Source organism: Simochromis diagramma, unplaced genomic scaffold, assembly GCF_900408965.1.
Source record: "Simochromis diagramma unplaced genomic scaffold, fSimDia1.1 OVJJ01000389.1, whole genome shotgun sequence".
Classification (NCBI taxonomy): Eukaryota; Metazoa; Chordata; class Actinopteri; order Cichliformes; family Cichlidae; genus Simochromis; species Simochromis diagramma.
Window position 1 is genome coordinate 129,299 of NW_024387227.1, and position 23,939 is coordinate 153,237.

Consider the following 23,939-nt stretch of genomic DNA (forward strand, 5'->3'; position numbering starts at 1 on the left):
AACAGAAGAGTGAAAACATTTCATGTTTCTAGAAAGATCTTTCAGCTCACAGCTGCTCACAGACTGTATTTACAAGTGACAAACTGCAACTCTACAGTACATCTACAGTATATATCAAATATATTCTGTATTCAAATCTATTGAGTGATGTTTGAAAGTCTTTCCAGGTGAGTTTGATCCAGGAGGGTCTGAAGCCAGAGTCAGACAGAGACTGTGCAGAGACTGTAGAAGGACAGAGCAGCAGCAGAGCAGTCCAGATACACTGATGATCCTCTGTCAGATCCAGAGGGACACACAGGGATGATGCTGGACTCTACATTGTGTCTGACAGTGGAGCTGTTCTCAGAGCAGTTCACTCTGCAGCACTGACAGTCATCTGCACTTCTTCTCATTCCTCTGTCAGTCACTGCTGGATGAAGCTCTCCTCTCCACCTCCCAGTAACATGGCCCAGTCAGAGCGTCTCTACACACAAGCTGCTGCTGCTTCAACCTCTCTGGATCATCAGGACACAGCTCCTCCTCTCTCAGCACACACACCGTCCTGTTTACCATCATCGCCAACACCTGCAGAGAGAAGAAGCAGAGGAGATAAACGAGTGTTTCCAGAGACTCTTCATCAGCTGTCAGTCAGTGATGCAGCACATCCAAGGCAAGGCAAATTTATTTGTATAGCACAATTCAACAACAAGGTGCAGGGACGTGCAGAGAGGTTTAAAGGGGCGGGTGCTCAAAGTTAAAAAGGGGCACATTGAACCATGCTGAATAACAACAACACACATTCATCAAGAATCTAATATGGGAAGGGCAGGGCTGTGTTGATCTGAGACTGTAGACATTAAAAAGTCCACAGGAGAGATGGTAGCTGATTAAACAAGTGTCATGAGATAATAACTAAATGCAAAGATTGGTGACAGCGCTTGGAACCACAAGGCAACAAAAAACTGTGACATAAACTCGGCTCTGCCTGTGAATCACTCTTTGCTTCTCTTCTTCCTTCCATCCCATCATTTCATATATCACTCTCCACTTGCTGTCTATCTGAGAACAAGGCACAACTTGCTATTGCAATAAACTATAATCTAATTATCCACACCTAACAACTCTTGCACTTAATCTATAATAAAATGATGACAGAAAAATGTTATAGCACTGCCTTTAGTAGCCGCACACAGCTCCTGCTGTTTCCTCCTCATGTCCTTACCAGCCATGTCTGGACAATGTTATATCATGAGTAATATTTTTTTAAATCCAGCTAAATAAAACACACACATGCACGCACACACAGTGACATTTTAGACCTTCTTCAGAATACTGTATATACTATGGGCATCATGGTGCTGATCCAGAATCCTTACATTATTATTTATTACTAGAGCTACAATAATAAAGCAATGAGGAGGGGGAAGTAATAAATATGAAATAATGTCATTATGATGATTCCATTTGTTTCACTATCCACTCTGTGCAGGGGCAAAGCTTATTACATGTTTAAACTGTAGAGATACAATAATTTTACTGCTGTAACATCCAAATTTTGTCTTATTTAAAATATAAATCTAATATAATCTGCTTCTTAATGTATGTTCTTTAAAATACAGCGTGTGTTTTTTAATATATTATAATTATAATAATTATTATGTGGACATGCATATTAGATCGTTTTTTAGTGAAATATAATCCCTCCAGAAAGGCAGGAAATGCCCGGAAACTTACTTTAAAACTAAATATGTTTCTAAATACTTTAAAACTAAATATGTTCCCTAAAACGGTGACAGAGCTACAGACCCATGACAGCCTTACACAGGTAGCCAGCAGCTATGACCAGCACTACTTGTGCAGTTAATAAAAGAACAGGTAATGTTTGTCGCGCTGTTGCACACACAGCACGCTCGTTTGTTTCAGTTCGTCAGCTGCAACAAGACAGCTTACCAACGTGTACGTAATAAGCTGATACTCCTGGGTGCTACACACTACAGTGTACGCTGTACACCTACTTAGTGGTTTTGTCGCATCAGTCTGTGTCTCTGAGTTAACTTGTGTTTCTCCTACAGCTCCGGACCGCAAAAAATGCGCGTGCTCTTTGTGAGCTCGTTCCCGGCTCGTAACCAGCGCGTTCTGCCGTCGAGGGCGATCATTGGTTAAATGTGATCATGTGACTGATGCAAGCCAGATCCTTTTATTTAGCAAAACTATGATTAATAGTTAAATATTATTGTTGAGGGGCACAGACAGGACTCCGCACGCACACACACATAAAAAAATAAATTAAAAAATAAAAAAAATTTAAAAGTTGCCTCAACAAAAGGGCACTTTGGGCACTCATCAGGAAAGGGGCGGGTGCTCAAGCCCCTCTAGCCCCCCCCTCTGCACGTCCCTGACAAGGTGATTCAAAGTGCTTTACAGAGACATTAGAAACAAAAACAAATAAAAAGCATGATTTAAAATTGATTAAAACAAGCAAACAAACAAACTAACTAAACACACACATTCACATTCACACCTGTTCGCGCGATCTGAACCCTTATCATAAGGGGAGCTGCCAGTCCTTCTGTGGACGAGCTACTTTCTATTTTAAATTGCCTGAATTTAAAATACTCTCTAGACCCAGTCTAGACCCTGCTGGGGAGCTACCCAGAGCTCTAAACCCACTTAACAAACAAACAAACAAACAAAACAGTATATAAAATCAAAACAGATAAGATCAGTAGTTAATGTAAGTTTTGAAATTTAAGCTTAAAAGTGTGGATTTGGTGCTTTATTCAAATGCAGCTGAGAATAGGTGAGTCTTCAACCTGGATTTAAATAAACTGAGTGTTTCAGCTGATCTGAGGCTTTCTGGGAGTTTGTTCCAGATATAAGGAGCATAAAAGCTGAATGCAGCTTCTCCATGTCTGGTTCTGACTCTGGGAACTGATAAAAGACCGGATCCAGATGACCTGAGGGATCTGGAAGGTTCATACTGGGTCAGGAGGTCACTGATGTATTTTGGTCCTAAACCATTCAGAGCTTTATAGACCAGCATTAGAACTTTAAAGTCTATCCTCTGACGGACAGGCAGCCAGTGTAAAGACCTCAGAGCTGGACTGATGTGGTCCATTTTTTTGGTCCAGTATAAAGAGCAGCAGGGACTTCAGTGCTGGGACTGTACTAGGACTCATTGTTGCTTCACTTTTTCTAATCTTTGGATTTTTATTGAAGTTGATGAAAATGTTTTTCCCTCCTAGTTTGAGTTTGGACTTTCATTCATTAGAAGAACCTTGGTGTGTCCACTCTGAGCTCTGTAGGAACCCCAACAACAAGCCCAACAATCCAGATGGACGGTTCCAGCTGTTAACTGGAGGAATTCCATCCAAACATCTGCTCTCACTAAATTCTTCCTCACCTACAGACTGTGTTCTTCACTGCTTTAAACTTGGAAATGAATGCAGTCATTGGTCTGCGTGCTGCTTTGTTCAGAGAGCTGATTGGCTGTTGACAGTGTTTGATCCGAGCGTGTCATCTGTTACTATGGTGACCATAAAGGTCAGAAACAGGAAGTGTTTGTGTCCAATCCTGAAGCCTGTCACCATTCTCCTCTCACAGCTTCACTGAGAAGCTGCAGCTTTACAGGAAACACTGGATCTTTGTTTCATACTGACTGTGTTTAGTACAATACTGCTGACAGCACCACCCACTCACTCCATCACTCTACTGACCTCAGAGTCTCCAGTCTGTAGTCTGGACTCTGCTGAAGATCAGACAGCTGCTTCACATCTGGATACTTCAGGTTGTTTCCCCACAGGTTCAGCTGTCTCAGATGGGAGGGGTTGGACTTCAGCGCTGCTGCCAGATAATCACAGCTGATCTTTGACAAACCACAGCAACTCAATCTGTATAAAGAATGAAAGATGTAAGTTTATTAGACAAAGTGTGAGCTTGAAATCATTCAGTGTTTCATCATCTGTTCAGAGCTGAAGAAGGTTCAGAATGTAGAAGTTTAGAAAATGGAAACTCCAAACAGCTGAAGCCAACAGGAAGCAGCTTCAAACAGGAAACTGTGCAGAGTTTCAGACTATATGTCCTGATGCAGCCAGTTGGATTTTGGAGATTTGAATCTCTGTTCTGTGACTAAGTCCTTGAATCATTTCTTCCAGTTGGTCCAACAAGACAGACTAAGTATTGGACATGTGTTGTGGCTCCATTAGGGGAGCTCCTAAATGTGATGTGATGGCCCCTCTGGGTCTGTCAGGTCAAAGGACTGAAGAGAGCTCAAACTGGGCTCACAGTCGTTCCAGTCTGGACCAAAGACTCTATACTGGGACTGAGGGACTGCTTTGACTGCACCCACTGGGACTTTTTAAAGGCTCATGTTCTCACGTAGATCATCGATTTCTACTTACATTTCTTTCTGGGAAAAATGGGGATTACTTTGGAAACAGGAAGTATTTTCCCCAATAAGCAGCCCTGGATTAGTAAATCACTCCAACATGTTCTCAGGCAGAAGAAGCTGTCTTGTTATGAGGGAGAGAAGAAAAAGATTGAGGCACAGAAACTTGTTGAAAGAGAGATAAAGCAGCTAAAATCAGGTGTAAAAGTAAAGCAGAGGATGAGCTGAATAAAGGACACTCAAGGCTGGCTTGGAAAGGAATGAAGTCCATGGTGGGGATGCAGAACAAGGAGCAAAGATGAATGTGATGCTGAATCAGCAAAAGACTTGGACTCATTTGATTCCAGCTTTGATATCATTGATTTCAATGAAGAGCTTTGTGATTGTAGCAAAGGGCTGGTAGCTCTGAGAGTCCCACTGATGAGGTGTTTGTGTGGAAATCTCTGAGTAGGACCAAAGAGAGAAAAAGCCCTGGTCCTGATGCTGTGGGAGGGAAATGATTGAAGTGTGCTGTGAGGAACTGACTGGGAGATTTTCACACATTTTCCAGTCCTCCTTGGAACAACAGGAAGTTCCCAGCATATGGAAACAAAGGTTAAGTGTCCTATGGCACTCAGTGATGATGGTGCTGTGGCCCCACCACCTCCACCTCTTTGTAAAGGAACTAACTGTAATCTGAAGCTTCAAATGGAACTAAGACTTCCTCCACTAGGTGGCAGTGTCTGATGAGAAAGTGTTAGTGGAGTTGGCCTGGAGTCAGAAACAGGAAGATGCAGGATTTGGGCTGAAATGGGGAAAAGTGGTTCGCACTAGTGCCTTAAAGCAAGAAGGTTGTAGGTTGAAGCTTGTTGGCCTTTCTGTGGAGGTTGGATGTTCTCCCACAGTCCAATGAAATGCTGCTTAGGTTCACTGGTGCTTCTAAATTGGCTGTAGGTGTGGATGTGAGAGAGTGCTTCTCTGTCTCTCTGTTGGCCCTGTGATGGACTGCTCACCTGTGCAGGTGGACCACGCCTCTTGCCCTATGACAGCTAGGGCACAGGCTGCAGCCCTGTGAGCCTAAGCTGAATAAACAGTTAGCAAAAATGATCCATAGATGAAGGTCAGAGTGTTCCTCCTTCTCTTTCCCATCATTCATGCTGGCAGTGGAGGAGATTTGGATGTTGGACTGTGTTTTGGATGATGTGTGTATGTTTGTGTTGGACTGCTGTCTGTAAAGCAAACACACATTTTGCTTTGGATTTCAGTGTCAGACAGACTTTAAGGTGGAATGAAGAGTTGGAGAGTTTCACAGTGAATTATCCAGTGGAGGATTTTTCTTCTTCTTTGAAGGTTTGAAATGTGAACATTGTTCTGCTGCAGTCAATGGACTAAACCAGAGAAGAAGAAAACAGACTTTACCATGAAGATCCTCAGTGTGGATCAGTATAATATCAGCCTGATGTCTGCAGTTTAGTGTCAGCACAACTTTCAAATCATATTCATCTCAGCACAAATAAAACATGCTGACTGACCTCAGAGTTTCAAGTCCACATCCTGGACTCTCCAGGAAACCACACAGATGCTTCACTCCTGAATCCTGCAGCTTGTTGTTGCAGCTCAGGTCCAGCTCTCTCAGATGGGAGGGGTTGGACTTCAGTGCTGCTGCCAGATAATCACAGCTGATCTCTGACAAATCACAGTCCATCAATCTGTATAAAGAATGAAAGATGTACGTTAATTAGACAAAGTGTGAGCTTGAAATCATTCAGTGTTTCATCATCTGTTCAGAGCTGAAGTTCAGAGCTCTGTGGATCCTTTATTGCAAATTCAAATGGGATCAAATGGTCAGACAAAAGAGGGTTATGAGGAAATATGATGAAATGTTGTGTATTAGCAGCAAGTTATTGAATCATTTTCCTCAGAAACCAAACAAAATGATTGACAAACATGTTTTTATAAACTCAGTGTTGGACTTGGATCAGCAGGATAAGCTGATGTTTAAAGGCATTTGAGTCTCGCTGTATGAGAGTCCAGTTATTACTCAATATTTATGGATGATGTTCTTTCAGTGTTGCACTTTGTAGACGCTCCCTGAGCCTCACAGCCAGCTGCACATGGACCAGCTGACATTACCCAGCATTAGAGGCGGCTGTAAAAAAATGGATTTTCCTATTTAAATGGTTTTAATTTGAATAAAGCGATGTTGATTCATTCAATCCTGAATCGATTTTTAATATAAATGTATTTTGCCAGAATCTCAGGTTAAAGCTCCCAAAAGTATTTCAACAACAAGCAAACAGATAAAACAGTAAATGAGAGCAGCTAAACACACAAAGATGGAAACACAGAGCGTGGATCGTTCACTCGTTCAGCACAACTTTCACATCATATTCATCTCAGCACAACTAAAACATGCTGACTGACCTCAGAGTTTCAAGTCCACATCCTGGACTCTCCAGGAAACCACACAGATGCTTCACTCCTGAATCCTGCAGCTTGTTGTTGGAGCTCAGGTCCAGCTGTCTCAGATGGGAGGGGTTGGACTTCAGTGCTGCTGCCAGATAATCACAGCTGATCTCTGACAAACCACAGTCCCACAATCTGTATAAAGAATGAAAGATGTAAGTTTATTAGACAAAGTGTGAGCTTGAAATCATTCAGTGTTTCATCATCTGTTCAGAGCTGAAGAAGGTTCAGAATGTAGAAGTTTAGAAAATGGAAACTCCAAACAGCTGAAGCCAACAGGAAGCAGCTTCAAACAAACACAACAAGAGAAAAAACTCTGAATGTTTCACATTAAAGTCGTACATTTCTCATAAAAACAGGACAAAGACCTGAAAAAGTCGTGTTTTTCCTTCCAGGAACCACAAGGCTTCACTTTTAAAGGTGAAGTGTGAAAGAAATGGACATATTTGAAGTCCAACACCTTTTTCCAGTCACATTATTAAAGCAGACAAACTACAAGCTCATTTTCATTCCAACAAGTCATCTTCTGACCTGGACTAACAACACTGGTCTCTATGTGCAGCTGGCTGTGAGACCAGTGCTCAGGGAGCGTCTACAAAGTGCAACACTGAAAGAACATCACACACTCATTTGCTTCCATCATCCAACCTGAAGAGGAAACAGAGACGCCTCCCCTTCAAAGTAAAAGCTGCTCCTTTTGGACACAGTATCAAAGAAAGTCTACAGTATAACATAGAAAAGACAGAACAAAGTTTTGGTTGTTTTTAAATTGTGCAGAAATGAAACTACACTAAGCTCAATTATGTGACAGACATTTCATCCCATGTCAGTTTGGCCTCATCCTGGGCCGGATTATCCAGCACACACTCTGACCACAGGCCCAGGGGCCACGCACAGCTGGGCTCCATCCAAGAGACAGGAAACAAACCAACACAATAATAAAAAGCACCATGTGATCTTCTTACATCTTCAAGACAAACATAGTAAAAACATGAGCATATTTGTTTCCTGATAAAATGATGTGACAGGTAGAACAGAGTAAAGTGGTGGTGTTACAGCCTTTCTCCCCTCTGCTGCCGAGGCTGTTAGTCTCTCCCAAACTCAGCTACAGGACTTCCAAATGAATGAAAGCAGCAGAAGTGGCTTTACAAATGAAAGAGGAAGAGGAGAAGAAGAGGAGAGGGAGGCCACCCTGACCATCACTCCAGCTGAAAACATCACACTTCCATTAAAGTTGGTGAGGAAATGTTGAGCAGGACGAGCTGCTGGCTAATCTGGAGGCTGTAGCAGCAGCTCACAGTCACAGTGGATTTCCACTCATGAAAAAGCTCTGGCTGCTTCATTTCTCATCTCATATCAGAGACTTTAATGCTTCACTGAAGCTGTACTGTGATGCTTCCATATCCCAGTGAGGCCTCCATAATGATTTCAGCTGTTCTGTACACACACTGTGTGCCCTGTATGGCTCAAAGTCTCTGCAGCCTGTTTTTATCTGCTATCATCAGATCTTCATCATCCTCATTCACATCCCTCACACACTCTACAGCCTCATCAGCACTGACTTCATCTTCACTGACTGATGGAGCACAACATGAACCTGTGGAGGCTGAAACACTGTCCTGTCAAACATCTCCCCGTCACCACTCCACTTCTGTCAGCCTTTAAATGAACCCTGCTCAAGTCTGTCACTTCTGTTTGGAGCCAAAAGGAAAAACTGTTGTTCAGTCGTTTGGAAAGACAACATTTCTGAAAGCACTCAAACTTCTTCACATTTGTCTTCAGACACATCCTGAACATTTAGGAACTAAAGAAAGGTTCAAACATCAATCAAAGACCTGAAATATAGAAAAACTACAACAGCCGCAGTCAGTGAACTCACCTCAGAGTCTCCAGTCGACAGTTTGGACTCTCCAGTCCAGCACACAGAAGCTTCACACCTGAATCCTGGAGGCCATCATTCCAACTCATGTCCAGCTCTGTCAGATGGGAGGGGTTGGACTTCAGAGCTGAGGCCACAACTTCACAGTGAGACTCTGAGAGTCGACACCAAGTCAGTCTGTGATGATAGAAAATATAAAATGTGTTATTATAAAAGCAGAAAATCTGCATTATAAACACAGACTGAATGTATATGAAGACAAAACAGAGTGAGGTCATAATCTGATGAACATCTGCTCTTCACATCTGTGCTTCAGCGCTCCTCTTACTGTGTTTGGACATGACACAACGATTGAGTCTCTCTCAGACCTGCAGACTTTTAATGAGAGAATCTTTCGTTGGCTTTTCACTTACCTCTGCGATGACAGGGAGGAAGATGGTTGTCACCATTAGGCTCCTAATGTCCACAGTCTGTCACTGAGATCTGATCCAGAGTCAGATTGAAGAACACATTTGGACTGTTTCCTGTTTTGACTCCAGAACATTTTGATGAGTTAAGCTCAGTGAAGAGTTCCAGCCTGGACAGATGATCTCTGTTGCTACCGCTTGTCAGGTACGACTGTTCACGTCCACACGCAGGAAAAACCTGCTGACTGACAGGTGACCAAGGTCAGCAACCAATCAGAGAGCTTCTGTTTGACCCACAGTCACTGATGATGACTGCACATAACCAAGCAGTGTGTTACTCTGTAACAAAATATGGATCCTGCTCTTATAATATTTCATCAGATGATATTATTGTGTTATTTTGTAGCTGAATACGATGTTTGTGTGATTATCAGTGAAAGAAGCAGTGAGGAGGATGGAGAGAGAGAGAGGACAGAGGGTGAAGGTAGAAACACTAAAAGGATTTTTCATGGATTTCATGGATGATTTGAGTGATTTCCAGCAGGACACTTAAACATGTCAGTGGACGTCCTAAAGAACATATTCACTGATATGAAACGTGTCATTGAACAGGATTAATATCAGTGGAAACATGGTGGAAACAGCTGTGACTGCATGGATGTGACACACTTCAAATCTGTTCTCCACTCTTGGATTTGGGATTGTGGACAAGAGATATTTTATTTTGTATTCTTATGGTAACAGATATAATCAGAACTATCATTGATCAATCATTCATCATTGTTGAATCAGTTGACAGAATAATCTTTGAATTACATCTATGTTAATCTGAGCAAGATATTAATGTATACAGATTATCATCACTTTAATCAGTCTAATGTTGTTCTGTATTATTCTGTCTATCTGCTTAAGCTGTTGCACATCCTTGTAACCACTTGAACTTGTGGGTCCAGCTGGACCTTTTACACTCACTTGCACGTACTCAGGCCTTTAACAACATGCACATAGTTATGTAAAACACGCACGTTCACACACACACTCATGGAGAACTGTGAGGGCGTCTCAGGACATGCTCCCTGTTTGACACACACACACTCACAATCGACACGAATAGATATACACACCACACACACTGGTTTTCTCTGAGTGCTGGACTGAGTGGAAACATCTGGAGCCCATATAAGGAGAACTTCTTGAGTTCTGAGAACTGACTGATACTTATCATGTGACTTGACGTCATCATTGCAATAAAAGCCTTGTGACATGGTTGTTTGGGGGAGATCAGCTCTGAAAGGTTTATGATGCTCATCTTCCCCACATATATGTGTATAATAAATACCACTATTTTGACATCTACTGAGGACCATGCAGTCGTTTGTCTCCTCCTCAAAAACTCGAACCTTGACATTTTGGTGCCGAAAACCCGGTTTGAGGAGGAACTAATGGAGCTTGGCTGAGGTTCTAATGGTGTCAGACGGACAGCCAGGAGGTCGACTGAGTGATGGGCCCCGGAATAGGAGAGGTAAGCACCACCAGTTGAGTGATGTCCAAAGGTGCTGGATTGGAAATTAAGCTAAATTAAATGTTCACTCAGTGGGGCTTCTGTTCTGTCCGTGGTGATTTTGGGGGTAATTAGTGTTAAAAGCAGGGAATATTGGCCTGACTAAATTTATTGCTGTTTATTTTGGGGGTGAATTTTGAGTTAAGAGGTTATGTTTAAGTCAATACGGTTTAAAGTGTGTTTATGTTTGATGTGGGTTGAGGCCAGCCAGTCAACCAGTAGTTTAGGGAATTTGGTTTTATTGACCAGCAGAAACGCGGTTTCGGGCGTCAGGTAATTAATAACTGGGGGCGGAGACCCCCCAGTGATGCTTATAATATCTTGAGTAAAAATTTTTTTTAGGACTGGGGTGTGGCCCCTAGGAATGCAGTTTTCGTTCAGCAGGTGGCACTGACCAATAACTACGGACGCGTGGTTATTTTTTAGCCCGGAGTAACCTTCTGCGGGGATTCGAACTCCCGTTAACAGGTGAGGCGGTCCAAGGGGGGCGGCCTTTATACTGCATTTTTTGATTGATAGGGTCGGACCCGGCTGCATCCTGTTAACGTCGGGGACTTGTGAACTTTAAGTAAAGCCAAAAGTGTGATCTGGGATATTTCACGCGGCTGTTGGAGGTCCTTTTTGCCTGGCGGGGAGCAGTTATAAATTAATTAGGGCCTAGGAATCTAACCGCTCTCGGGAGGGCGTTCCCGAAGCGACAATTGATCAGCAAGGCGCGGCCTGGGCTGAAAGATGCTTTTAAATTGGTCTAAAAGTCAGGGATACCGGTATAGAAATAAGAGGACGAATAAATAAGATAAGTTGTTCTGGCAGGCGACGTGTTTATATCTATGCGGGCCCGTGTATGTAGATAATGTAGATCAGCTGTGTAAATTGCTTATGTTGATTATAACTGCGTGTGCTTTGAAAAAGATTTAATATTAATTTTATATTAATTTGTGAGAAGTTGTGGAGTGCATGAGAACGGCCGCTGTCTGTGAGAGAGAAGAGGTGGGGGCCTGTGAGTGTGTGAGGTTTAAAAAAAAATGAAGAGAAGTTGGAGTCTCTCTCTCTGAGAGAGAAGAGGTGGGGGCCGAGCGGGTCTGCGGGAGCGAGCGTGCATGGGGAAAGAATGAGGAAGAAGGGAGTGAGAAAGAGCGAGTGACAAGAGTAACCGAGTGTTTGGTGATTTTTTTTTTTTTATTATTATTTCAGAGGCTGTGTGTAAGAGTTTTGACTATATTGATTGGTTTCTGTGGTTTTGGAGTTGGTGACTTTAGGCGTGAGAGTTGTGAAAAGAGCAGGTTTTTCTTTTGTTGTGATGTTAAGTATTAATTGAATTGACTGTGATTAATCTGTGATTTTCTGCCTATTGTGCAGCGTGGAAGACACAGAAGTGTAGAAATGTCTGTGGTTTATCTTTGTTTGACGTTTTATATGGAAGGGAGTTGGTTGATTCAGGGTGATTTCTCCCGTTTAAGGGAGGAGTTGGTTTATGGTTATGTTAAAGCTTTGCTGTAGGTGTATGAGTGTGAATTTTTGCTGGCTTCGCATGTTTAAATTGATGCATAGGAGTTTGTGAGTGTGGAGGGGTGAGTGAGAAATTGTCTCCAACTGGGGGAGCAGTGAGAGTAGAGGTCACCTTCTTCCCCTGCTGGCCACAAAGAGAAAACATAATTTGGAGTGTTGTGGAGGAAAATAATTAGTAACAACATCAAGCAATTTTTTGTGTTTGCAGTCAAGAACATATGAAATTTTTACTTGTGGGGATAAAGTTAGTAAAGAGTTAAATCAACCCTCCTCAAGGGTAGGAGTAAGTGATAAATATGGGAAATGAAGCAGGATTTATAAGGTCTTCAACTGACGCTTGGTTCAGTTCAATAATATAGGCAGTTATGTTTATACAAATACTAAGTGTATGCTTAGTGTATTCATACAGGTGGTTTTTTCTTAACCTGGAAACCTGAGTACGGCAGCAGAAGACAGGCCAAGCTTTGGAGAACGCTAAAGCTTCAGCTGACAGAGCTGTGACGAGACGCGCATTAAGCCCGGAGGAAAAGGGAGGGTGAGCAAAAGAATGCTGACCTCTGAGAAGAGCCGAACAGCAGAGCTGCAGAAGGCTGTGGAGCAAAGTAAGGACAACATAAATAGACTCCGATCTGACGTGGAAGGAAAAAGACTCTGAGGTTTTTGCCCTCAGTAAGAGCTTAAGGCATCAGAGCAGAAACTGAGCATGGCTCCGGAGGAGCTGGCTGCTAATTGAACTCATCAGTCAGACGTGGAGTCCCACATACAGGACTTGAAATCAGGCGGAAGCTTGCTGGAGCAGGAGGTCGCCAGACCTGACGCAAAGCTCCAACAGCAGGAGCAAGCCCTGAAGGAGCTACAGAAGAAAAAGGGTCAAGTTACAAGGAGAAGATGCAGGCAGCTGCAACAACGGATGCAAACAGACCTAGAGAGGAGGGCAGGACCCCAGGGCATGCTTCAGGCTGCTGGTTTACCCAAACAATAGAACAGGAAAGTGATGAACACAAACACACACCAACACACAAACACACACTTCTGCATGCGCCGACTTAGAATGAAGAGAAACACACACATGAACACTTATGCACTCGTTGAGTGAGTGAAAACTGATACATACCCACGCACCAAAATCAAAATGTTGATTCAATTCACTAAGAAGTGACACACAATGCTCCGGCTGCTGCAATGAGGAATGCTTTACTGACAAAGGCTCAATGCTGCACACAACAAATCCAAATACAGATTCTGTTACAATAATAAGCCCAGAGGGCATTTGTGTGGTTTGGGGAGCAGACTCAGGAGCAGTTTGGGTATGAAAACGATGCCCGTGCGAGATATCTGGGGCCTAGGACTCGACTCAATTGTTTACTGTACACTAAAAAGAAAAGAAAACAGCCTGAGCAGTGGTGCAGAGTGAAAAAGATGAATTAACAGTGCGAGTCTTATTTCAGAGCGCCACATCATTGTGATGGAGATTTAATAAAAGGAGGAACACACGGACAAAGAAGAAGAGAAGGGGGGGGGGGGGCAGCCCTTGAACACGATTGCCTGAGGTATTAAAGATCTGTACTAAATAATTCCGGTTTCCAGTGTGAGAAAAGTCACGCAGTGCCAGTAGTAGAGTGGGGTTGAGTGCTGATTCTAAATTATTGTAAGTAAATCATCGTAGACCCGTTCAAGTTTCATGATAACTAGGATCTAGACTTTGTTGAACTCTAGGCAATTTGAACAGGTAAGATTTGAGTGACCAAGTAGCAGTTGAATAAAAGTTACTGAATAAGTGTTGAGATAAACTGGCAGAATTAAGAGAACTAAAACATTTCAAGAGCTCAAATTACTTAATATGGAAACGGTTCAATTTTGTTTCACGAACACAAAAATATATAGGTTTAGGAATATGAAAAGGTTGAGGTGGTGTTGATTTGACTCTGTTTAGGTTTAGGTTTGGCATTTTTACTGATGGGAGGAATATTTAGTGACAAGTCCTAAGACCCGGGCGACACGTCTGTATTTGTGTTTTTGTTATCTTTCATTTTATTTTGTTTTATATTTTGAACAGTGCACTGATTTTTGTTTGTGAATCTTTTCTTTAAGCAGAACTGCATATCGGAAATTACAAGCATTACACGTAGGCGAGGAAATTGTTGCAAGTGAGTCTCTCCACATTAAATGGGCTCTGGAGGAAACCACTTATTGGGACAATTAGAGGATGAGAGTCCCTGCCTAAGAAGGATTCAGCGAGGTAATCCGATCTAAAGTTCTTGTTTTCCTTTTTGAAATGAGCTCATTTTGCTGAGGGCAGAAATCTAAATGCGGCGATGGTTTCCACTATCAGCAAAGAAATAATGGATGAATGGATGAAAGACTGGAAATAAAACAAATGGACTGACTGGTAAAAGATGACAAGACTTGACTACGACTTAAGGTTAACCTCCACCTAGATAGGACAAAAGGGTGGATGAATTTATGTGTTTCTTTTTACAGGAGCGGATAGATGACAGCGACATCTGAGGTTGCATGACGATTTAACTTTACCCACCTGCGCAGCGTTAACATTTTCATTTTCTTCTCTACAGCGTTACAGTTCTTAATGTTTTCCTTTTTACAGGAAATCTTTTTATAGCACCTCTGGAATGTGGATGGCTGGCCGCGGTCAATGTGCTGCTAATGTTTGCTTTGCTTTGTTAAGAATGCGTGAGGAGGGTGCAGTAGAAAACAGACAAGTGACATGAAAACAAAGAATAATAATAAAACAAGTAATAATAACAAATAACAAATTTGGGGACAGTTTAACGTAGAGCTCACTAACTGGCCATTAGGGGGCTCTGAGTGATGAACAAGTGGAGTAACATTGCCCAAGTGTGAATAAAACAAATTGCGGCAATAATAGTGATTTAATGATCGGAGAAAACCTGAACATGATACTTGTCTGTTGTGCTGAATCTTTTATTACTCTTATGATTTAAATAAGCTATTTGATTTAACAGATTTGCTTTTTAGGTGAATTGGGAGTTAAAGGAGCTTAACATGTAACTGCTGACTAATGTTTTTACACAGGGTTACTGGTTGGCTGGAGAGTGTTTTAGAGAGGATGTGTAATGTTCTTGTGCAGTTTGCAGTAGGGAGATTGCAAATACAACTAGAACTATTAACGGAGACTAATCAAAACTAACCCGAAACTGAGGAGGTTTTAGATAAGGAAGAATTAAAACGGATATAAAATGCATTTGATCTTTAATTGCAGGCGTGACCATGAAGATTTTTGGTACATATTGCAGGTTGTTGCTCATTATAGAATTGTGTTCAGCTTCATAAAGGCAAAATGCTATATCAGCGGTCTATGATTTCGTTTGTGTTTTAATGATTTAGGGATGGCAAAAATTAAAGGTTTCTAGACAATTTAGAGAACCAGTGAGAAGCATAATTAGATGATCAGAAACTGAGTACTACATTTAAACGGAAGTTAGAATTAAGAATGCCCAATTTGTTTTGAGGTTTGTTGTTCACTTTTATACACACACTGCAAATGTGCTTATAAGGAGCTGGCACTTAGTCTGTGTAGGTCAAAAGCTTCATCCGACAACGGATCGGATTGATATATTGGAGGTATTGACTTCAAGTGCAGAGGGTTAAATGCATGCACGCTTACACACATAGGCATAGGGCTTCGGAGCGTGATGTCACGGGGGTGGGCGTGGAAAGGATTTTGGCCCGATTCACCATTTTGGGGGTCTAAGCTAGGAGCGATAGCATAGCCATGGTTTGCACTTGCTGTGTGCTCGGCTGCAATGTTCGATCTTACGACCGGCACGGGAATAAGGTTGGATTGTTTTTTTATGCTTTCCCAACCTGGAAGCAACGTGAAGGAGCTCATGTATCGGATGTTACCAAACGAAGGCATCTAGCCTGGATAGCAGCCGTGAGACGAGCTGATATCAAGTTCTGTTACGTCTCCAGATATCAGCTGGTGTGCTCACGACATTTTCATTCCGGTAAGTTCTAAATATGTTCTTATCACACTTTATAGCTGAATAATATTACCGTTGATGGTCTCGGAAGTTATAGAAATTGCGATCAAACATCGAATGGAGTGACTTTGCAGACATATGTGCTATGTAACGATTCGCTAATTGTTTCGCACAACTGTAGGGAAGCCTGCCTATGAAATGGATCAAACAAATCAAGACTGGGTATCAACATTACACATGGGGCACTCCGAAATCCAAACATCACATTCAGACCGTCACAGGAGGCGAACACAACGTCAACAAAATAAAGTACTATTTGGAGGTAAACGACAACCGCACCCCCAGCCACAGTCTCTTATTTTAAAAGTTGATCTTAGTCAATTAACACAAACATTTTTGAGTATTCATACGGCCTTAATGTATAAACCATTTAAAAGTTCCCTTGTGTATTTGCACTCTTTTTATTGGACAGGCTTTGACAATGGAGCAGCAGAGTGTGAAGGTGAAGCCTCAGCAGAATGTCAAGGTGAAGCCTCAGCAGAGTGTGAAGGTGAGGCCTCAGCAGAAGTTACGGCAGAAGAGCAGCCAGAGAAGGACACGACAGAAGAGCAACACCATAACAACCCTGTCACTTTGGCTGAGGGCCGGATTTGTGTTGGACAAGTAGAAGCAGAGGTAACGGGTGCAGATGCAGAAAACATTGATATCAGAGAGAAACAGACAGAAGATCAAAAACTGACAAATGATTGTGTGCGCTGTGTACAGAGCAGAGTAGAAATAAACTGGCTGCTGGAGGAGAACAGACAGCTTAAATCACAGTTAGAGAAGACAGAGCTGAATGAAAACATTTTAAAGGGTGTCACAGAAAAAGTGAAATATTACACTGGTCTTACTTGTTTTGCTATTTTTATGTCCGTGCTAGACAACGTAAAAGCTTTCCTACCAACATCAAAGAAACTGTCGCATTTCCAAATGCTTTTACTCATACTTATGCGACTTAGACTTGATCTTTCTGTTCAGCATCTTAGTTATCTATTCAATGTCTCCCACAAAACTCTTTCTTCTGTCTTTACTGATACAATTGATGTTTTGTATGCCCGCTTAGGAGTACTTGTACACTGGCCAGAGAAGCACTGTTTGCAGGCCACAATGCTTCCACAATTTATGGAAACTTTTGGAAATCGTGTAGCCATCATTGTTGACTGTTTTGAAATTTGTACAGAACGACCGTCTAATTTAAAGGCTCGTGCTCAAACATACTCGCATTACAAGGGTACACACACCATGAAATACCTGATCGGTATTACTCCTCAAGGTGCAATTTTGTTCATTTCTAAGGGGTGGGGGGGGGGGGGGGGGGGGCGTGCATCATATAAACACATCACTGAGCAATGTGGCATACTTAACAAGCTGTTACCAGGGGATGTAGTTTTGGCTGACAGAGGCTTTGACATCAGAGATGCGGTGGGAATGATGTGTGCGGAGGTTAAGATCCCAGCATTTACAAGGGGCTTCTGTCAACTAGATGCCAAGGACATTGAAAAAACACGAGCCATTGCACATCTAAGAATCCATGCTGAGCGAGTAATTGGTAGTTTGCGCAACAAGTACAAAATGTTACATACCACCATGCCAATCCGTTCTCTTCTTCCATGTGAGGGTGAAGACGTTACCTTTCTTGATAAAATTGTGCGTGTGTGTTGTGTTTTGGTTAACATGTGCCCCAGTGTGGTAGTGAAACCAGACACACATGAGACTTGTACTTGTTAATTAATAATTGTTTAAAAAAGAAAAACCTTTTTAGTTTTTTGTATGTGTGACTGTATGAACACATTTACATTGCGTTATGTAACCATTTCTGTACCTGTATACTATAAGCGAAAGTTTATCATCACTTTGAACTCTTTGTTTCACTAAAATTACGTTATAATAAAAGCAAGATAACAAATAACTGCATTTGACTCTTTATTTCACACTTTGACAATTGGTACATGGTAAGTGCTGCACGTTTGAAATCAAGTTATACATATTTCAATGCACTTCTGACAAAAAACTAGACACCAGAAGAAAAAACGTTGTGACTACACGGGGCTGCACGATTAACCACAGTAATGGCGGGTTTTTCTACAGTGGTGGCAAACACAGCGTGCATCATTGAAGCTGTGATCCTCCCAGCACGCCAAACATACCATTCTGGGCTCTTGTGTTGCAGTCTTGTGCGTTCCTCAATAGCTTCTGCCTGTTCTTCAGTTACTTTAGCTGTGTTTATGTACTTTACGCAGTGCAGTTGTAGCTCGGTAAGGCCAAGGGACTGTGCACCTGTGCTGTGCAAACACGCCAGAGACAGTGGTAATGTGGATGACTGTACAGTGTGTGATGTGTAGTATTTCTCCAATCCAGACAAACACGCTGCTTTATTGTGTTTTTGAAGTGTGTCTAACACTGATGACAACTCCTCAAACGTAGCAGAGGGAATCTTTCTTTTTGAAGGACGGCTTCTTCTGCCTTTCACCACAGACAGTCCGTTTATATTTTCATCAAGAGTCTTTTTTTGTGCTGCTGAAGATGTAAAATCAATGTTATGGCCAACCTCTGGCTGTATCTTGGTTATGTTCCCCGGCAAAACCCAGTAGGCTGGTTCATCTGTGACTGTCTTTGTGCCACGTATCCTCACTGTTGCCTCCACTTTAAACAGAAGTGCAGCGACATGGGTGTAGGTCTCAGCAACTCCGGCCATACAGGTGCAGTGTGCAGTTTCGACCTTCCCTGTGGTGCTTACAATTACCCATGGTCGTAATGCAGGTTCATTCAATCTTTGGGAGTGCAGTACCTGTAACATGCAAGGACAAGGTTGATGTAAAGACAATAAATGAAATGAGACAGGGAGGACACTGATTGGCGTTAATAATTTGCCCGATTATCAATGTGTTAATTTGCATCTACTATACAATTATGGGCACATAATATGATAACGATATTTTAACAGTTCAATGATAAAGATTTAACATTAATTATGGTGGGGGGTGGAAAATGGCTATGTCACTCGATGCACTCCAGCTGACTTACCTTGGTATGAATGACGACGTACTCAGATTTTGGCGGCTTGAAAATAGCCAAATCTTGCACCCAGCCATTTGTAAATTGGATATGCGCCTCCAGTGACTTGTAATTACGAAACTGGTTTGCAGTGTAAGCACTTACTCCACAAACAAGATAGGTGAAGATATCGGGGTAGGACAGTGGCGGTAAGTCGTCTGGGTCTTTACTCCACTGCCGTATGTCGTATGGGTCCAGATTTGCGATGCACTCTATTTTTTTTCCAAATACCGCTGCTTCGCCTCTGGACGCAATCGATCTCTATACCGTCCGTTTTCTTTCGAGCTGCTTTTAAGCATGTTTCTTGTCGTAGCCGCCGTTCCAATACAGTGTATTTGTTTGGATTGTAGACCCCGAAAATGGAGCTGCGCTCCCACAATGCATTGCGGCGTGACGTCAACTCCGAAGCCCTATAGCATAGGATTGGAATACACAAAGTCAACAACATTAGGTTAGGAGAGCCAGCGAGGGAGATGTGTTGGCTTTCTGTCTCTTGCAGAGAAAGGAGCAGACACCAGAACAATGAGGTTTCGGGGAATGCTTGGATGAGACGTGAGCGGAAATGGCACCGAGAGCTGTGCTACTGAGCTTCCAGGAGATGGAGAGGAGCCTTCGCATAGTAACATGCTCTGCCTTAAACCTTCAGCAACATTGGAACATGAAAACCGGCGGGATGGAGGGAGCGTGCCAAGCTCCAGAAGCAATAGTTCTGCTTCCAGTGGTCTCAAGGTGAATGAGCAGAAAAAGCTCATTCCAAGTCACAACACGGGTGGTAGAACAGAGGCAGAATAATCCTCTGCAACGTGGCTGGCTCACTCAGTAGTCCACCTGGGCGAGTTGAAGAAAGAAGAATCCGAGGGCGTTTCTTCACTCCAAGAGGAGGTGGCAAAGAGGCCTGAAGCGTGACAGGCTGAAACTCGAGTCTGAAGCTAAAAGGACAGCTGGGTTGTGGGGAAATTGGAAAATAGACGGGGTGTTGACATGTATGAGTGTTATTACATGTTTGTTTGTTTTTTGACAGACGGGTGAATTGCCCAGACACAGAGGTCTACCAGCTCGAGAGTCCAAATTGATTGAGTTGCCGGATGGGATGGCTCAAATTGCTAAAGAAGAGCAAGTAGATGATTGTGTTGCCTGTGCTATTCCCAGGCCTCGTCTGTTTACTGAGCCTGCGCCTCTGTATCCAGAGGATGATTGGGGTTATCAGTGCATTTTGAAATTAACTAGACAGGCTGTGGACACAGGTAACTGCACCACCTTATCAGGTTTATATCCGCGAATTGACAAACGTACGCAAACAAGTCGATCCACGCCTAAACGAAATATTTACACATGTCTTGTATTTGCGACGGACGTGGTGAAAGACACTTTAACAATGTATGTACATTCAGGTGTGAACACGGCGCTGGAGGATTGGATGACGTCTGCTTTTGGGCAATGGAAGGGTGTGTTTATGTCTGCCATGTTTTCTTTTGTTACTCTTATAGGTATATTGATGAGACACACCTGGGGAATGTTGGCCTTTTTTTCAAGGCCAAAGAGGAGGGGTGTGGACAAGAGATATTTTATTTTGTATTCTTATGGTAACAGATATAATCGGAACTATCATTGATCAATCATTCATCATTGTTGAATCAGTTGACAGAATAATCTTTGAATCACATCTATGTTAATCTGAGCAAGATATTAATGTACACAGATTATCATCACTTTAATCAGTCTAATGTTGTTCTGTATTATTCTGTCTATCTGCTTAAGCTGTTGCACATCCTTGTAACCACTTGAACTTGTGGGTCCAGCCGGACCTTTTACACTCACTTGCACGTACTCAGGCCTTTAACAACATGCACATAGTTATGTAAAACACGCACGTTCACACACACACTCATGGAGAACTGTGAGGGCGTCTCAGGACATGCTCCCTGTTTGACACACACACACTCACAATCGACACGAATAGATATACACACCACACACACTGGTTGTCTCTGAGTGCTGGACTGAGTGGAAACATCTGGAGCCCATATAAGGAGAACTTCTTGAGTTCTGAGAACTGACTGATACTTATCATGTGACTTGATGTCATCATTGCAATAAAAGCCTTGTGACATGGTTGTTTGGGGGAGATCAGCTCTGAAAGGTTTATGATGCTCATCTTCCCCACATATATGTGTATAATAAATACCACTATTTTGACATCTACTGAGGACCATGCAGTCGTTTGTCTCCTCCTCAAAAATTCGAACCTTGACAGGATCCATGGAGCTGCTGCTGAGTCTGTACAATAAAGGAATGGTGTGGAAGGTTGCAGCGTACGGACACAAACACTTTGTGCTTACAATCTGATTTTATTTTCAACATTAAACTACTAACCTACACTGATCAATGATGTTAATGATCACATCTGGACTCACCGAGCCTTTCTGCAGTTCCTCACAGCTGGAATCAGTCTCTGTCGTCCCCGCTCTGATGTTTTGTACTTCTGCAGGTCCAACTCATCCAGAACCTCCTCTGACATCTGCAGCATGAAGGCCAGAGCTGAGCACTGGATCTCAGAGAGTTTCTTCTTTGATCTGTTCTCTGACTTCAGGAACTCTTGGATCTCCTGAAATAATGAGAGGTGGTTCATCTCCATCAGACAGTGGAAGATGTTGATGCTTCTGTCAGGAGAGATTTCATCACTGTTCATCTCCTTCAGGTTGTTGATGACTCTCTGGATGGTTCCTGGACTGATCTCTGTCTGACCCAGCAGACCTACTAAGAGTCTCTGGTTGGACTCCAGACAGAGGCCATGAAGGAAGCGAACAAACAGGTCCAGGTGGCCATTTTTACTCTGGAGGGATTTCTCCATGGCTCTCCTCAGAAATACATCAAGTGATTGGAGATCTCTGTCATCAAAAACACTGGAAATCATCTTGATTAAAGATTTTGGTTTAAGGAAGTTCTTCAGCACCTTTGTCTTCCTGTTGGTGAAACAGTGGAACATGTAGACTGCAGCCAGAAACTCCTGAATGCTCAGATGAACAAAGCAGTAGACTGGTTTCTGGAAGATCACACACTCTCTTTTGAAGATCTCTGTACAAACTCCTGAGTACACCGAGGCCTCTGTCACATCCAGACCACACTGCTCCAGGTCTTCTTGGTAGAACATGATGTTTCCTTTCTCCAGATGTTCAAACGCCAGCCTCCCCAGCTTCAGAAGAACTTTCCTATCAGCCTCCGTCAGCTCCTGTGGACTCGTCTCACGTCCCTCATGGTACTTGTTCTTCTTCCTCTTTGTCTGAACCAGCAGGAAGTGTGAGTACATGTCAGTCAGGGTCTTGGGCAGCTCTCCTCTCTGCTCTGTAGTCAACATGTGCTCCAGAACTGTAGCAGTGATCCAGCAGAAGACTGGGATACTACACATGATGTGGAGGCTCCTGGATGTCTTCATGTGGGAGATGATTCTGCTGGACAGCTCTTCATCACTGAATCTCCTCCTGAAGTACTCCTCCTTCTGGGCGTCAGTGAAGCCTCGTACTTCTGTTAGCCTGTCAACACATGTAGGAGGGATCTGATTGGCTGCTGCGGGTCGGGAAGTTATCCAGACGAGAGCCGAGGGAAGCAGATTCCCCTGGATGAGGTTTGTCAGCAGCTGGCTGACTGATGACTTCCGTGTGACATCAGACAGCAGCTTCCTGTTGGTGAAATCCAATGAAAGTCTGCTTTCATCCAGGCCGTCAAAGATGAACAAAAGCTGAGAGACAGCCAGCTTCTCTGCTGTGACCTTCTGTAATGTTGGATGGAAAACATGGAGCAGCTCCAGAAGACTGTACTGCTCATCTCTGATCAGGTTCAGCTCCCTGAATGAAAGCAGAACCACCACACTGACATGTTGGTTCTCCAAGCCCTCTGCCCAGTCCAGAGTGAACTTCTGCACTGAGAAGGTTTTTCCAACACCAGCCACGCCGTTGGTCAGAACCACTCTGATGGGTCTCTGTTGGTCAGGTAAGGCTTTAAAGATGTCCTGGCACCTGATTGGAGCGTCATGGAGGGCGTCCATCTTGGAAGCTGTCTCCAGCTGCCTCACCTCATGTTGGGTATGAACCTCTTCACTCTGTCCCTCTGTGATGTAGAGCTCAGTGTAGATCCTGTTGAGGAGGGTTCTACTTCCTGTTTCATCACTTCCTTCAGTCACACGTTCACATCTCCTCCTCAGACTGATCTTATGTTCATCTAAAACCTCCTGCAGACCAACATCTGCTGAAAGAAAGAAAAACAATGAGACTAAAGAGAAAGAAAACTCTTCAATGTCTGAACAACACAAGAAGTCCAGTTTTCAGAAATGAGTCCATCAGCAGACAGATGTTCAGTCTTACTTTGTACACAGCTGCTCTGACTGGCTGTCTGCAGTCCAGCTCTGCTTCTGGATCTTTCTCCACACTGTGCAGAAGCTCTGATGGTGACACAGAAAAGTCAAAGTGGAGATACTTCTGTCCACCTTTGATTAGACTCATTATAAAAAGGAAAACAAAGTTTGAACACAGTCATGTTTCCAGTTCACTGACTTACATTTATTCCATGGACACTCACTCTAACCTGAACCACAGCTACAACCCAACATTGTTGAGGCCTCATCTCCTCCTTTCCTGACTGTAGAGGTTAAATATGCAACAACCAACAAATAAAAGAATTTGGTTCATTTCAAAGAAATTCACACGGTGACCAAGTA

General features: G+C 42.9%; 1 protein-coding gene and 2 long non-coding RNA genes across 3 annotated transcripts; 1 reads left to right on the top strand and 2 right to left on the bottom strand.

Moving 5' to 3' along the window:
• Window positions 1-424: 424 nt before the first annotated feature.
• Window positions 425-22,289, bottom strand: LOC120746714 (NACHT, LRR and PYD domains-containing protein 14-like). Its single transcript, XM_040052156.1, has 5 exons — window positions 21,643-22,289; window positions 8,691-8,867; window positions 6,770-6,946; window positions 3,696-3,869; window positions 425-564 (listed from the first exon to the last, which is right to left on the bottom strand). Exons 1-5 carry the CDS (start codon window positions 22,212-22,214, stop codon window positions 552-554), a joined length of 1,113 nt encoding a protein of 370 aa, XP_039908090.1. The 5' UTR covers window positions 22,215-22,289; the 3' UTR covers window positions 425-551.
• On the top strand, window positions 11,596-11,773 carry LOC120746724. Its single transcript, XR_005698923.1, has 2 exons — window positions 11,596-11,666; window positions 11,724-11,773. It is a non-coding gene; the product is annotated as an uncharacterized LOC120746724 (long non-coding RNA).
• LOC120746727 lies at window positions 18,085-20,790 on the bottom strand. The gene is made up of 2 exons (XR_005698926.1): window positions 19,199-20,790; window positions 18,085-18,962 (listed from the first exon to the last, which is right to left on the bottom strand). It is a non-coding gene; the product is annotated as an uncharacterized LOC120746727 (long non-coding RNA).
• Window positions 22,290-23,939: the final 1,650 nt, after the last annotated feature.

Coding starts and splice junctions, on each gene's coding strand:
- LOC120746714 (XM_040052156.1), bottom strand. CDS start 22,214: ATGTTCCACTGTTTCACCAACAGGAAGACAAAGGTGCTGAAGAACTTC. Junction 8,868..21,642: donor AGGAACTGCAGAAAGGCTCG/GTGAGTCCAGAT, acceptor CTATCATCACAG/ACTGACTTGGTGTCGACTCT. Junction 6,947..8,690: donor TGTCGACTGGAGACTCTGAG/GTGAGTTCACTG, acceptor TTCTTTATACAG/ATTGTGGGACTGTGGTTTGT.